General features: G+C 62.9%; 1 protein-coding gene across 1 annotated transcript; it reads left to right on the forward strand.

Annotated features, from left to right (window-relative positions):
• The first annotated feature begins 247 nt into the window (after positions 1-247).
• TNFAIP2 (TNF alpha induced protein 2) lies at positions 248-13,711 on the forward strand. Its single transcript, XM_082617976.1, is given in 14 exon segments — positions 248-310; positions 3,110-3,476; positions 3,760-4,393; positions 6,579-6,693; positions 6,842-6,964; positions 7,140-7,240; positions 7,860-7,958; positions 8,517-8,640; positions 9,519-9,641; positions 9,841-9,996; positions 10,185-10,306; positions 11,898-12,034; positions 12,037-12,107; positions 12,109-13,711. Coding segments are annotated over 13 exon segments (2,352 nt in total). The 5' UTR covers positions 248-310; positions 3,110-3,124; the 3' UTR covers positions 12,304-13,711.
• Positions 13,712-15,806: the final 2,095 nt, after the last annotated feature.

Below are 15,806 nucleotides of genomic sequence, written 5' to 3' on the forward strand. Positions count from 1 at the left end.
TGGGTGCCGGTCCTGCGCCCGACACAGCCTGGCGACGCTTGGCCAGCCCAGTCATCCCGCCAGGCTGGTGGGAGGTCGTGACCCCTTCCCCCGCTCCCCTGCTAAGCAGGCCCCGCACCGCCTGGCGGGGGGGCGCGCGACACCGGACACGGGGACACAGGCAGCCCCCGCCACGCTCTGCTTTGGCCTTCGCCCGCGGGTTTTCCGCGGAGGCGGCGGGCGGGGCGAGCGGGCCCAGCGGGGGCGGAGTCTGCGTCTATTTCTGGCGGCGCCCGCTCAGCCCAGACAGCAGCGGCCCGGCCCGGACACAGTAAGTGACCTCCGCCCGCGGTGCGTCCGTCCCCAACCTCTCCGCGCGGCTGCCCGGCCGCCCCGACCCCGAGTCTCCGGTCCGATCCCACGAGGGAGCGGCCGGTGCGACGGAGGGGACCAAGGGGGCGGGACGGAGCCCAGGTCTCTGGCAGCCCCTCTTCTAGGGAAACTGAGGCCCCCGGGCTGAGCTGCTGCGTCAGGGTGCAGAGGGTCCGGGTTAGATGCTCCCAGCGGAGGACTGCGTCCTGCAAAAAGCATCAGGGAGGGGCTGTGGGGAAAGGCGCCGGGTGTCCCTTCCTTTTGCCGTAGGAAGCGGGATCTATAGGCACGGAGGAGCTAGGCACAGGGCCAGGGAGGCTTGGGTGGACTTCAGCTCTGACTCGGGAAGGAGAGTGAGGGTGTGTGTGCCTGAGGAGAAGCTGGGGGGGCTGGGAGGACCTGAGGGGTGCCACTGTTGGGCCACAGGCTGTGGCCACAGGGTATGACTCGGAGCACTCCCCTTCCTGTCTCAGCGTGCCCAGCTGCGAGCCTGGCCTTAAAGGATCCCTCTCCTGCCCTCTTCTGCTGTATCCGGGCACCAGGGTTAGCCTGACAGATACTGGGACACATGACGCAGACCCTTACTGAGGCCTGGCTAGGTGCCAGCATGTGTCTGAGTGGTTTCCTCACATCCTTTTAGCAGCACTGTGAGGTGGAGTCCTCATCCCCATTTCCCAGATGGGGAGACTAAGGCCTATGAAGGAAGGGTGAAGTCTGGTCCACACCCTAGTGGGTGGTACAGCTAAGCCCACAGTTGTTCTCTTTCTACTGCACCAGCTGCCTCAGAGTCAAGGCCTGGGACGTGGGCCAAGGGGGCTGCTGCAGGACCCTGAAGGGTGAGGAGAGTTTGTGCCACAGAGGCAAGGAGGCAGCGATGCCATGCGGGGACCTGCACGAGCCAGGTCTGGAGGCTCTGTAGAGCCTAGCACGTGTGGGGACGGAGGAGGTGGGGGGCAGCGAGGGCAGAGGTGAGGCCGGCGGGGGCACAGCGGGTCAGATGGCCCTCACCCTCACGCCAGCGGGGGGCAGAGGTGGGGCCTGGGGGCCCAGGGTGGCGCTGAGCAGCCCCAGCCAGCCGGCCAGACCAGCTCCTGTGGGTGCCTGGCATGAAAATGAGATGGATCGGGAGGGAAGCTGGGGCAAGGGGTCTGCAGGGCGGAAATGCCCAGTGGCCTTGCACCTGGGGACCCTGGCTCTGCGGCTCCCCAGAGTACCCCCTGCTTGGTTCTGGAGTGGAACTCTCAGGCCAAATGGCACAGGGGACGCAACGGAGATCCAGCAGGGTAGGACTCTACCCAGGCACCTGCTGAAACCAGTGGGAGTGGGAGAAAGCCCGGCTTCCTGGCCACTGAGTGGCTCTGGTCAAGCTCGGGGGTTTGGGACGAGTCCCCGGGCGGATGCGAGAGGAGGCTGGGCCGATGCCGATGGGGAGGCAGTGGGGGTTGTAGAAAGTCTGACAGGCCTAATCCCACCCCGCCTCCTGCCGCGTCAATTTCTCTCTCTGGATGATTGGATCACCCCATCTGCCTTGCAGGGCCGTTGCAGGGGCGAACTGAAGTCATTGTTTTGCATGAGTCACGACTTGGTGTGTTTACTCTCGGGTGGTGGGCAGGCACTGTGGTTATGGATCACCCCAGTTACCAGGGAGGCCCAGCCCTGCCCCACTCCCTCCTTTGGGGTCAGCCACGTTCCCCTCCACCGGTCCTGGCCTGGCTTCCACAATGGTCAAGGCGCTGGGGAGGGTGCTGCCCCTCTGAATGCAGCTTGTGGGGTGTTGGGGGCCACGAGGCAGGGGTGCCCGGAGCCAGGTGATCTGAGTTCCAAGCCCGGGCTGTTGACCATTGGGGCATTTTAAGCCCCTCTGAGCTAGCTGTGTGAGATGAGGAAAATAACACGCCTCCTGGAAGGGAGTGCGGAAGTGATGGGATGGGCACTCAGGAAGCGCCCAGAAAGTGGAAGCTTTTGTGACGATGATGTCACCCCATTTGGGAGCAGGCAGGGTGCGTGGAGCCGGGAAGCTTGGGTTTCCAGTCCAAGTTGCCATGTGACCTCAGACAGCCCTGTGACTCATTGGGCCCCTCGTCCCTACTGACATGGGAAAGACACCCTGAAGTTTGAGGGGGCACTATGGTTTCTGTAGACTTGAGCCCCAAGGTCATAATAGGGGTCAGGCCCTGCCTACCTTGTGGTCCCAGCCGGAGCAGCCGTGTTTCTGCTCAGAGCGTTCCTCTGTGACCCCAAAGCTGCACGAGTCAAGAGAAGAACAGACAAAATGGAGAACGGGGCTGGGGCTGGATTCCCGCCTCAGCCCAGCCTCTGGTGCTCTGTGACTTTTCTGGACCTCGGTTCTCGCTCTGCGCCGTGGGACGGCGGCCCGTGGTCTGCCTGCTCCCCCGGGGTCTCGTGGGATCCGGGTGGTTCTCATGCGCTGCAGTCCCTTCTCCCTGCCCAGAGGGTGGGCTGTCAAGGAAGGATTTGCCAAAATGAAGTGAAGGCCCCTTCTGTCTGGAACGCCTCCCAACCCCAGCTTCCTCCCTGCCTCGGCAGTTCTCGGAGGGGCGGTGGGTCCTGAGGAACTGGTGTCCAGGGAGAGAGGTGAGTTGTTGGTGCCCATCTGGGCCAGGAGAAGGCCAGAGCCTGGTGGTCATACGGGGAAAACATATCAACCTGGCTGTGTACCTGGGCCGGGGAGCCGGGAGCCAGGCCCATCTCCCGGTGACCGCTGACCCTTTCTTTCCCTCGCCTTGCCAACCCGCAGGCCTGAGCCGGCGTGATGCTGAAGACGATGACCTTCCAAGGCTTTCCGGGCCAGCAGCCTGCGCCAGGGGCCCTTGACTTCCCCGGAGGCCCCCAGAAGTTGCCCTTCACCTCGGAGGCAGAGTCAGAAGCCTCCATGTCGGAAGCCTCCTCCGAGGACCTGGTGCCACCCCTGGAGGCCAACGAAGCCCCAGATAGGGATGGAGAAGAGGCCGCGAAGAAGAAGAAGAAGAAGAAGAAGTCGAAAGGCCTGGCCAACATGTTGAGCGTCTTCACCAAAGCGAGGAAGAAGAAGAGTCAGCCCAGCTCAGCAGAGACAGAGGGCGACTCTGAGGCCCAGTCCCGGCCGGCGGGCCGGCTGCCCACAGGTAGGCAGGGTCTGGGCAGGATCGGGACTCACTGGAGTGGATGCCCCACTCACCCAGGACAGAGAGGGCAGGGAAGGTGGCCGCGGAGGTGTCTCCCTTGCCGACTTTCCCCTGCGCGCCCTGATCTCAGGGGCTGGGAGTGGGCCGAGGGGTCCTCTGTCCTGTCTGGGACGTCGACTCGCCCCCTCGGGCGCCTCAACCTCACCTTTTGAGGTCTCGGCCCACGGGAGGTGACTGGTGGGTTTCGGGGCCGCGGGCCGCTAACGTCGGGTCCTGGCCGCAGTGGAGGAGCTCAAGGCCGACCTGGAGCGCGGGCGGCTGGAGGCGGCGGGGCCGCTGCTGGCGCTGGAGCGGGAGCTGCAGGCAGCGGTGGCGGCGGGCGGCGTGAGCGAGGAGGAGCTGCTGCGGCGCCAGAGCAAGGTGGAGGCGCTGTACGTGCTGCTGCGCGACCAGGTGCTCGGCCTGCTGCGCCGGCCGCTGGAGGCGGCGCCGGAGCGGCTGCGCCAGGCGCTGGCCGTGCTGGCCGAGCAGGAGCGCGAGGACCGCGCGGCGGCGGCGGCTGGGCCCGGGCCCTCGGCGCTGGCGGCCACACGGCCCCGGCGCTGGCTGCAGCTGTGGCGGCGCGGCGTGGCGCAGGTGGCCGAGGAGCGCCTGGGCCAGCGGCCGGCCGCGGCTGCCGAGGGCCGCACGGAGGCCGAGCGCGCCTTCCTGCACATGGGCCGCACCATGAAGGAGGACCTGGAGGCCGTGGTGGAGCGGCTGAAGCCGCTGTTCCCCGCCGAGTTCGCCGTGGTGGCGGCTTACGCCCAGAGCTACCACGCGCACTTCGCGGCGCAGCTGGCGGACTTGGCAGAGTTCGAGCTGAGTGAACGCGACACCTACGTGCTGCTGCTCTGGGTGCAGAACCTCTACCCCAAGTGAGCGGCCGGGCGGGCGGCCGGGGGCCGGGGGCTGGGCGGGGCCCCAGGGGCAGGGAGGCCGCTCTGCAGGGGCTGTCACCGCGTGCAGGGAGTGAGTCCCAGGTGGGAGAACGGCACAGGTGGGCTTGGACTCAAGGGGGCAGGGCCTGGGCTGGGTCTGCTTTGCACTTGGAGTCCTTAGCCTCTTGGGCCTCGGCCCCATTCCACAGTCGGGGAAACTGAGGCACAGAGAATGGCAGGGACTTCATCATTCATTCATGAGTTCCCAATCTGGGGAGGGCATGAAGCAGCGCCCATCCAGAGCAGGGAGGGGTGTGGGAGCCCGCAGGAGGGGACCCTGACCTCGCCTGGGTCATCCCAGGAAGCCAGCTCAGAAGAGGCGGCGCAGACTTCTGCCTGCCACAGGAGTTTGCTGCTCTGGGGCAGCTCACAGTCTAATAGAAGTCAGGCAGTCAGGCAGGGGAGGGAAGAGGAGGACAGGTCAGTAAGAAGGCAGAGGGAGGGTGGTGTTCCCGGCAAAGGGAGTCATCTTCCAGGGCCTCAGGCTGAGCTGTGAAGCATTCTGGGAGCCGTGTGGAGCTCGTCAGTGTTTGGATTCTCCAGCAGGCCCCTGGGGGCACTCCCACTCCCACCCGGAGCAGGGGCAGGGTGGGGCCGCTGGGCCTGTTGGAAAGATCCCCATTGTGCAGGGTCATTCAGTGAGGCCATGCAGAGCTGGGTTCTGGCCCCCGAGGCCTGGAGCGCCTCAGTTTGGGAGGCTCGCTCTGCCAGTGGAGATACCTGGTTACCGGCTGGGTACCGCCTCAGGCATCCCCTCATTTCCCCAGACCTCTGGATCTCTGGGCATGCTGGTCGTTCACACAAGCTGGGTGGGGAGAGACTTATACTGCAGGGTGGAAATGACCAGGGCATGAGAGGCCAGGGGTTCCTATAGGGGCTGGCCCCGGCACCGGGTGTAGAGCCCACAGGAAGCCTGGAGGTGCAGCCCGTGCGAGCGATGTCCGAGCATCTCGGGGGCACATCTGGGTGGCCAGTGGTCTCGGTTGGTGCTGGCGGGTCAGCCTCCCGCGGGGGCCGGAGGAAGGGCTGGGGGTGGGGGTGGGTGAGGAGTCGGCAGGGCATAGGGAAATTGGCACAGGGCAGGGGCTGCAGGAGAGTCAGGGCGGCTCTGAACCTGTTCCTTCTTGCTTGTCCTGACTCACCAGGAAATGCCAGGCATGCACGCCTCTCACCCTCAGCCTTTCTGTCCCAGTGACCCCAGGGGCTTTTAGCCTGGGACCCACTGAGGTCACTGCAGCAGGAAACTGAGGCCAGCCGGGCATGGAGCCCCGAGGTGGGGAGTCCAGGGTGGCTCCGTGGAGGCCTGTGTGGCCAGAAGTGCGGGGAGCAAAGGGACACAGCGCATCCAGGCTGGGGGAGGGGCAGAGAGGGCCATTCTTGAGCCCCCAGGCAGACCAAGGTCCCAGAGGAAGTGCCAGGGCTGGGCAGTCCCCAGGGGGCTCTGGGACCCAACAGAGGTGCCACAGGGATGGGTGGATCTGCCTCTCCACAGAGCAGTTCAGGGTGGTGCGGGAACAGCCCTTCCTGCTTGGATTGGCCCACCTCTGGGGGCAGCAGACCCGGCTTGTGGGGGAAGAGGGCACAGGGCTAGTGGATGCCCAAGGCCAGCAGGGCTGGAGATGTGGCAGGGGATGGGTGAGAAGGAGGCAGAGGGTAAGGAATTGCATCCTGTCTGTGTGAGAGCGGGGAGCCCTTAGAGCCGGGAGATCAGACCTGAGAGGTGGTGCTGCCTGTCGGGTGGAGGAGGGAGTGTTGGAGGGGAGGGCAGAAGCGGGGCGCCAGGGAGGAGGTCCTGCAGGGAGCCAGGCGAGAGAGGGCGGCGGCTGGGCAGTGGGGTGCCACTAGCGGGGCGGCTGGAGGCTCATCAGTTTCGGGGCAGTATTTTGGAGCAGAAGCAGATGGGGGTGAGAGAGTAAAAGCAGGCACGATGATTCCAGGGTTTGGGGCCTGGATCAAACTGAGCAGATGGAGGACCCACCACATGAGATGGGGAAGCAGGGATGGGATTCGGCGGAGGGAAGGCAGCTGAGTTCTGGGCCCGCTAGAGGCCGAGGCTGAGGAGGAGGGCTCTTGCCGGAGGGGTGGCCTGAGTTTTCCTCATGCCAGCCCCCTCTGCCCACAGTGACATCATCAACAGCCCCAAGCTGGCAGGCGAGCTGCAAGGAGTCAGGCTCGGGAGCCTCCTGTCCTCCAAGCAGATCCGGCTGCTGGAGGCCACGTTCCTCTCCAATGAGGTGGTGAGTCCAGCGCCAGCGCCAGGGCCGGGGCAAAGGAGGGGCGGGAAGGAAGCGGAGGGGGGGCCAGGGCAGACAGGACGTGGCAGGGAGCCTGACAGGCACGTCCACGTGGGCTTCGCGCTCCCCTGACCAGCCCCCCTCCCCCAAGGCCAGCGTGAAGGAGCTGATGGCCCGTGCCCTGGAGCTGGAGTCGCAGCGCTGGACCCAGGATGTGGCTCCCCAGAGGCTGGACGGCCACTGCCACAGCGAGCTGGCCATTGATGTCATCCAGGTAGCACGGGCTACCCCTCGTGCACTCGTGTAGCTAGAGCCCCCATCCTTGCGTGCAAACACACGCTCGCCCCTGAGCACAGTCCCCCTTTTCCATGTCTTACCGACCCCCACACCCGCCCCTGCCCCAGCCCTAGACCAGGTGGGCCCCTGCTCAGTCCCCCTCACCCCTGCAGATCATCTCCCAGGGCCAGGCCGAGGCTGAGAACATCACCCTTGACCTGGGCACGCGGATAAAGCACATGTTGTTGGCGGAGCTGGCTGCGTTCCTCAGGAGGTGGGTGATGGCCCGCGCGCGCACAGGAAGGGGTCCCTGCGGCCACCCCGTCAGCGCCCCATGCCCCTCCCTCGTGCCCCAGGTGGGGATCCAAGCTCGATCAGTGCCCCCTCCCTGCCCCTCGGGTGTCTGTCCTTATGAGCAGGAGTCCTCATCCCCCATACCATCCACCTGGGCGCTGAGAGCCTCAGGGAGTCTGACCACCTGCTCTCAGCAAAGCTCCCCACAGAGCAGCCCCCAGCTGCAAAGAAGATGCCCCGTGAGGGACTGAGACACTGGCCTCCCCATCAGGGGACGCCCCAGTCCGCACCCTCAGGGTTCTCTTGGCTAGGTCCCTCCCCCTCCTCTGAGGACTCCTGCACGGCCCACGGCCTCCAGTCTTCCAGCTCTAGAGGGGGCCTGGGGGAAGGAGGGAGGCAACGGAGCGGGTGGACCCCCTCTTCAGGAGCTCTGCAGGGGCCCTGGCCTCACTGGCCTGAGCACGTGAAGGCAGTTACAGGATGCTTTGGGGGTAGGGGCCCCTCCCTGTGCTGCGGGGAGCCCATAGGTAAACCCAGGGAGGCTGCTCCTGTGTTCGTGTTTGTGCTGGTCCCGCATGTTCCCTTTCGGGTTTCACCAGCTACCAGCGTGCCTTTGATGAATTTCTGGAGAGGTGCAAACAGCTGAGAAATTACAGGGCCAATGTCATCGCCAACATCAACAACTGCCTCTCCTTCCGGTGAGGGCACTGGGCGGGCTTTGTGGGAGCCGGCATCACTGGGGCTGCCTGCCTGTGAGAGAGAGAGAGGGTGACTGGGAGGCGGCTGGGAGGTGCCCGGGATGGGGGAGGGCGGGAGGAGCAGCTTCAGCAGAGATGTTGAATTAAAAGGAGCAGGTCCGTAAGGAAACGCCAGGGCCTGTGGCGGGGGCAGCGGCAGCAGTGAACGTTTATCTGGTGCTGGTGGGCCAAGCACGCGCGCAACTGATTTACTTTATTGTATTTTATCCTTATGACAACCCTATTAGGTAGGTACAGTGGTCACGTCCATTAAACAGATGAGCAAAGTGAGCTGTGCCGAGGCCCTCGTTTAGAAGAGGATGTGGTGTTACGTGTGTGCTGGGGGTGGCAAGGCTGGGCCCTGCCTAGGCAGCATGGGTGGGATGACTTGGACTTGCTCCCACGGGGAATGGGGAGCCAGTGAGGGTTCTAGAGTAATGGTTTAGGAAGATTAGCCTCAGGCTAAGTGGCTCTCTGGGCAGGACTGGTGTGATCTCCCCGCCTCCCATGTCCTTCCAGGATGTTCGTGGACCAGAAGTGGCAGATGCCACAGGACCTCCCGAGCCACCTGCTGAGCCCCCTGAATGAGCTCAAGACTCATGGCGTTGATACCCTACTCCAGAACCTGTTCGGGGTCCTGAAGGTAGCTGGAGCCTCCTGCCGTGTGTCACATGCTGAGTCTAGTGCTGGGGGAGGGCGGGGCGGGCCTGGGAGGGGGCTGGGCAGGGAGGATGGCAGAAGCAAAGAGCTGGCATGTGGAAGGCGTGGTGTGAGGCCAGGTGATGGGGCCATGGCGGGCCCTTGACCTCACTCCCAACACTTCAGCCCGGGGCTTGGCCTCAGAGGGCTGCCCAGGGCCCTCGGGTGCAGACAGGAAGCTTCAGTGCCCGTCCCCCGCTTAGACGCATCCCAGTCCTCAAGTTTGCACGTACTTTTCCTCCGACTCCCCGAGACCCTCCTGCCCAGGCCCTGTCCCTGTGCCTAACTCCCAGCTGTGATGCTCAGAGCCTTTGGCGGCCATCACCACGTCTGCTGTGGGCCAAGAAATCCACAGAAACCCTCTAGCGCCTTTAGCCAGAGGATGAGGCAAGGGTCCCAGGAAAGGAAGAGGAGGGACTCCCCGCCTGCCCTCCATGGGAGCCCCCCCTGGCCTCGGTGCCCAGCAGCTGTGGGTGGCCAGGTGGTGACCCTGGATGACTTGGCCGGGTCCTTACAGGCCCAGCCAAGCACAAGGCTTTGTTTATGCAGGAATTTATTTATTTAAGGAGGGCGGCCAGTGGAAAAGGCCTCAGGGCAGGCAGATGGCAGCTGGTCGGCCTCTGAGAAGGCTGTGCAGACCACGCCTCCAGTTCCTGCCTCTGAGCCGGGGCCGAGCGCTCCCTGGCTTCCCTGGGAGCCCTTAACGTCCCCGGCCCCCGGCCTGGGCCCCGTGTGTCCGTGTGTGTCTGTGTGTGCGTGTTTCTGCGGCTGGCCCTTCCTCTGCAGGGCGTGGCCAGACATCCTGCTTCTCTCCTTTCGCAGCCGCTGTTCAAGAGGTTCACACAGACCCGCTGGGCGGCCCCCGCGCAGACCCTGGAGGAAATCATCTCCGCGGTGGGCAAGAGGCTGCCCGAGTTCTCTGAACTGCAGGACTGTTTCCGGGAGGTAAGGGGGTGCTGAGCTGGTGGCAGGAGCTGGGGCTGGGGGTGGTGGTCTGGACACGCATGCACACACGCACGCACACACAGATGCGCTCCTTTGCTCTGGCATCCGCCCCTCCCTGGACCTTGGCTTCGAAGCTTCGAGGGAGGTGGTGAGTTCCCTGTCTGTTGGCTCACATGACCCTGCCCACTCGCCCACCCAGGAGCTCATGGAGGTTGTACACCTGCACCTGGTGAAGGAGTACATCATCCGCCTCAGCAAGCGGCGCCTGGTCCTCAAGACGGCAGAGCAGCAGCAGCAGCTGGCGGGGCACATCCTGGCCAACGCTGAACTCATCCAGCGCTTCTGCGCTCAGAACGTAAGCCCCCACCCGCCCCTCCCAACTCCCACTTCGATAGGCTGCCCTCCTGCTCCAAGCTCTTCATGGGCCAGGGCAGCCCCTCTGGGCCTCTCCAAACCCCATCAGGTCGGACCTGAGCCTCTCTGGACCCCTGGGTGGCCCCCGGGGCAGGGACAGCCTCCCTCCAACCCGGCCTGTGCCTGCAGGGCTCCCCGGCAACCTGGCTGCATCGTGCCCTCCCCACGCTCGCAGAGATTATTCGCCTGCAAGACCCCAGTGCCATCAAGATTGAGGTGGCCACGTATGCCACCTGGTACCCTGACTTCAGGTGAGAACAGGGGCACCAGAGGACCTGGGCAGGTAGCTGATGTACCCGACTGTGGTCAGGGCCTGGTGGAGCCAGAATGAGTCCCTCCAGGGTGGGTGGAGCTCAGGTACCGGCCACCGTGACGCAGTCCCCTTGCCGAGCGCTGTGTGCCGGCCGCCGTGACGCAGTCCCCTTGCCGAGCGCTGTGTGCCGGCCGCCGCGCCCAGGTCTTTACAGTGGCTGTTCACTCAGTCCTTACTGTCGCCCTATGAGGCTGACGCTCTTCCTCCCCATTTACAGATGAGACCTGGGGAGCTTAAGGAATGCGTCCAGGGTAACACAGCTAGCTAGTCAGTGGTAGAGCGAAGTCCACAAAGCCAGGGGGTCTCGCTCCACAGCCCACATTCTTAGCCTTTATGATACTGTCCCTCAGAGGGGAAACAGAGGTCAGAGAGACCAGGGACCTGCTGGAGGCCGTGGCAAGTCAGTAGTGAAGGTGGGGTCCACCACTCAGCCTAGGGGCCCTCAGGGGCGTGACCTGTGCCCTGGGTCCTAGTACCCCTGTTCCGGAGTGGAGGCTTAGCCCCTGGCTGCCTGAGGATCTGGTGAGTCAGGGAAATTGATTCTATAGGCCGAGTCCTCTGATACTCTCAGACTGTTCCAGTTATGAGATATGAGTGGGACTGTCCCAGCAGAGCCTCGTCCAGCCACTGGCTGATCCACTCCACCTACTCACCTACCCATCCCCTCACTTACACACTCACCCATCCATCTCCCCACTCATACAAGCACCTAGTTACCCACCTGCTCCCCCATCTTCTATCCATTCATCTGATCACCTGCCCATCGACTCATCTGTCCATCCATTGACCCATCCATGCATCCACCCACCTATTCATCCACCCTTCCACCCATCCACCTATCCATCTAACCACCTATCCACCTATCCACCTATCCATTTGTCCACTGATCTCTCCATCCATCCATCCACCCTTCCACCTATCCACCTATCCACCTATCCATTCGTCCACTGATCTCTCCATCCACCCATCCACCCACAGTTACTGAGTGGGGTCTCCTACTAGGTACTGGGCCCTGTTTTAGGCACCAGGATGCAATGAAGTACAAGACGGACAAGGTCTTCGTTCTCCCTCATGTAACTTACAGTCTGTTTAAGGTTAGAAGTGATGAGGTAATCAGGCAAAGGAGTACAATTGCGAGTTTTAAAGATTGTTTAACCAAGGTTGTGAATGACAGGAGGTGCTGACTTTAGAGATGGGAAAGCCTCTCAGGGGAGGTGACATTTTAGCTGAGAGCTAGAGGGTGTGAAGACACTGGTTATTTCAAAAGCATGGGGAAGAGCCTTCCAGGAGGGACAGCCAGTGCAAGGGCCCCAGGTGGGCAGGAGCTTGGCGTGCTCTGGAGACGCACGGTGGCCAGTGCCGCTGGAGCTCAGTGGGCAAAGGAGCGTGTGTGTGTGTGGGATGCTGCTCATGGACAGGGGGTTGGCTGCAGTGCCCTGTGGCTCCTCCCAGAGTCTGAGGAGCTGGGAGGGGGTGTGAGCAGGGGTGTTGGCGAGCGGGCAGGACTGACAGGATACTCTCTTTGTCAGCAAAGGCCACCTGAGTGCCATCCTGGCCATCAAGGGGAATCTGTCCAACAGTGCAGTCAGGAGCATCCGGAGCATCCTAGACATCAACACGGGGGCGCGTGAGCCCTCTAAGTCCCTGTTTTCACTTATAAAGGTTGGTTAGCACTTCTGCGGCCTGACCTGCTTGTGAGCTCCTGGCCAGCGTCAGATGCCAACCCATTCGGGGGCCGTTCAGACCAACACCAGCTTCACAGCCCCACGCGGCCCCTCACAGGCGTCCTGCCTTCTGCTGCTGCTTCTGACCGGCCCTGGCCTCGGCGCAGGTCCCTGGGCCGTGGAACTGGACAGGTCCTGGCTTGTTTACCCCTCCCGTGGCGGGGGGAGCTATGGGGACCCAAGGAGGCCACACATGAGAAACTCCCTGTAGATGACAGTGGATCTTGCACGCTCTGAAGGGGGAGGCCGGGAGGGGAAGTGGCCAGGGGACAGAGCTCTGGGGTCACCGCCTGTCTGTAGGGCCCTTCCATAGGCTGCCTCCGAATTGCCCTCCTCAGCCTGGGTCTCGGCGCCTCCCCAGCTCCTGGGTGGGGGCCTAAGCCTCACCACTCCGGCCTCCTCTGGTCCAGGGCTGTGTTGAGCTGGGCTCAGCCAGGGCGTGGAATGGAAGGCAGAACTGGAGGCGAAAAAAGGGAAAGATGAGCTCTCATCTGGGACCTGGAAAGGGGCCTGTGGGGTCACATGGCAAGCTGGGGGCAGAGCTGGCATCAGAGCCCCTGCAGCTCAGCCCCTGGCCCTTCTCTGCTTCCCCACGGGCTTCCCCTGAGGATGGGTCCAGGAGGGGCAAGGACCTCCTGGGTTTTCTCGGCCTCCGCCTTCCCCCACACGGAGACAGGCCCAGGGGTGCCTCCGCAGGTCCTGCCCTGCAAGTCAGGCTGAGGTCTGGGCAGGGCAAGCTTGACCTCTGACTCCTTGGCCTCTGGATTCATTTCCTATTGCCACTTCAACAAACTTCCACAAGCTTAGTAGTTTACAACTCTTTCAGTTGTGGACGTCAGAAGTCTGACATGGGTCTAGTGGGCTAAAGCCAAGGTGTCAGCCGGGCTGGTTCCTTCTGGACATTCTGGCGGGGCATTTCCTTGCCTTTTCCAGTTTTTAGAGGCTGGCCTCCCCTATTTCTTGGCTAGTGGCCCCCTTCCATCTCCAAAGCCAGCAACGGCCGGTCGATCTCTTTTTCACATCTCAGCACCCCTCTCCTGCCTCCATCTTCCTTCCTTAAGGTCCCCAGTGATGACCTTTGACCCACCCAGACAATCCAGGATCCTCTTCTGATGTTAAGTTCAGCTGATTAGCAACCTTAATTCCACCTGACCCCTTAACTCCTCTTTGCCTTGGAACCTGACGTAGTCACAGGTCCAGGGATGAGGACGTGGGCATCTTTGGAGGGGGATATTATTTTGCCCACCACATCCTCCACCCAGCCCCTGCCCTGTGGGGTGCCTTGTCCTGTCCCAGGAAAACATGGGTTCAGTTACCCTCCTCGGCCTCTGCTCACCCCAGAGGCTCTTGGCAGTCAGACTTAGGCACGACTCCACCTTGCCTGCGCCGCTGGGCACGCCGTGACGGGGCTTGCAGCCAGCTCTCTCGGGTTTGTGCTCCCTCTTTCCAGGTACTGTGGCCAGAAACTGGCCCGTGTGAATGGTGCACAAAGGCCTTTGTACATTTGTAGGAGTTAGCGTGTTTGATGTTATTATCTTCGACAGTACTGCTTTTGTATGTGTTTTTTTATAACATGATCTTAGTTTTTATAGCTTGATATAAAGCTGATTTCAAAAGTGGCTGTGGAGTGATTTATTTTGGGAGCAAGGACGGGCCGTCAGTGGCTTTCTCAGCCTCTTGGGGTCTGGCAGACCCTGTGCCCCCAGTTTCTGTGTCAAATCCCCAGTGAGTCCGGCCCCCCAGCGCCTCCTGCCCCCTTCTTACCTGTGAGCGTGAGTTTTGGGAGGGTGTGCGGTGGGGCAAGGCCCGTCACTTCACCCTTCAGTTTCCTCACTTGTAAAGGGTGGTCATGACCCTGTCCAGCCCCCCTACTGACCTTTACTGACGAGGGGGAGGCGGGGCCTCCAGACAATCGTTTCAGCTCCACGCATAGGGCCCAGTGGGAACTGACTCTCATATTTCTGGAATTGACCTTGAAGGCTACAGCTGTGAACAGAGCTGACCCCAGCTGCCTTCTACATCCCCATCCTGGCCCAGGATTGGGGGAAGGGCAGAGTCCCTGGGAGGGAAAGGGGAACCTGGGTGAACACATTCCACAGAGCCGAGGGGGGGCAAGGGAGCCAAGGGTGGGTGGAGTCTGGAGTCTGGCAGGAAAGGCCTGGATGGGGAGGGAGGGTCCTTTCAGATGAGATGGGGGTGGGATGGACCCACCAAGCAGTGTTGAGCAAGGAGGGGAGGGGAGGGGACAGTGGCGACTGGGGACGCCCTGCGTTTGGGCTCCGAGTGCGGGGTCCTGGGGCGCTGAGCCTGCAGTGCGGGGTGGGAGTGGACGCGGCTTTCCCCTGGCTCCTCCGGGGTGAGGGATAAGAGGGAAGGGGGTGCACGGCGAGACGTGAAAGGAGCTGAGGACCAGATGGAAAGTTTTAGATCAATCCGGGCAGACGTTAATGGACCAAAGAGGATGGATTTGGGCTCAAAAGTGCCGGAGTGCTGAGACCCCCAGTCTCGCAGCAGCAGGGTGGGCCGGGGTCCGAGGAGAATAGAGGCAGCCGGAGGCAGGCACCCTGGGGTGGGGGGGGCAGGGTCAGGTCAACTCCCTGCTGAACCCAGCGCAGGAAGGGCCACCCCAGGCGGGGCAGGCAGTTAGGGACACCTTGCTGTTCCTGTAGGAGGGGTAGAGATAGATGTACGAGGTCCCGTCAGGGTCACAAGCTTGGGCCGCCTACTTCAGTAACTTCCCGGTCGCCGCAGGAAAATTCCTTTCAGGGAAGGATTTGCCCCAGAGTTGGGGAGTGAGTGACTTGGGGCGGGGGCCCCAAGACCCGGCTCCCCATCCAGCCTCCTGTGAACTGGAAGGGAGGCCGGGGTCGATGGTGGGACAAGCACAGGTGGGACCCTCCAGCCCTCGCCCCATCCCTGCTGGGGGCGGAGGGAGAGCTGGCCCGAGCCCTCCCTGAAGGGCTCACATTCCTGGGAGGCCCCGGAAGAACAGGGAGCAAGTACGTAAACAGTCCAGGCCCCAGGGCAGGGGGAGACGGGGAGGGGGTGACGCCGCAGGTATGGGCGGAGGGCCAGCTCTCGCTGTGGCCATGGGGAGTGCTCACTGAGGAGGGGACCATGCGTGGTGACCCATTTGCACAGACGGGAAAGGGGCGGGACGGGGACAGCCTGGCCACGCCAGGAGGTGGGAACTGGGAGGGGCTCAGGTTTTAGGGAAAGAAAGAGCTGAAGGGCTGGGGTGGCCGAGAATGGGCAGTGGAGCGAGACACCCCCAGAGAAGCAGGCGGGGATCCGGGGGCCTTCACTGGGGCTGGGGGTTGGGGTTCACTCCAGCTGTAAAGGGAAAGCACCGGAGGGCTTGGAAGAAGCAATTTGCTGTGATGTGTGACTTGGAAAGGCCTTGCTGGCTGCTGCAGGGAGAGTGGGGGGCAGCGGGGAGGCCAGGAGAGCCCTTAAGCGGTGCTGGGGTGCCTGGGGAGAGACAGCTTGGTCTGTGAGCGCTGCGATTGGAGGGAGATGAGCCTGGCTAGGGGCAGGATGAGGGCGAAGAGCCATCCCCATCCCAGCTGGGGACCTGGGGGCCTCTTCGCAGCCAGGGGAGGCCTGGGAGGAGACAGGAGATCCCTGGGGGAGAAATCTGGGGAGTTAAGTTTGAAAGATGTGCAGAAAGCGAGGGTGGCTCATTAGACTGTCCAAACCTCAAGCGTATGGGTG

Source organism: Mesoplodon mirus (assembly GCF_964341445.2).
Source record: "Mesoplodon mirus genome assembly, chromosome: 4".
In the NCBI taxonomy this organism is placed as follows: domain Eukaryota; kingdom Metazoa; phylum Chordata; class Mammalia; order Artiodactyla; family Ziphiidae; genus Mesoplodon; species Mesoplodon mirus.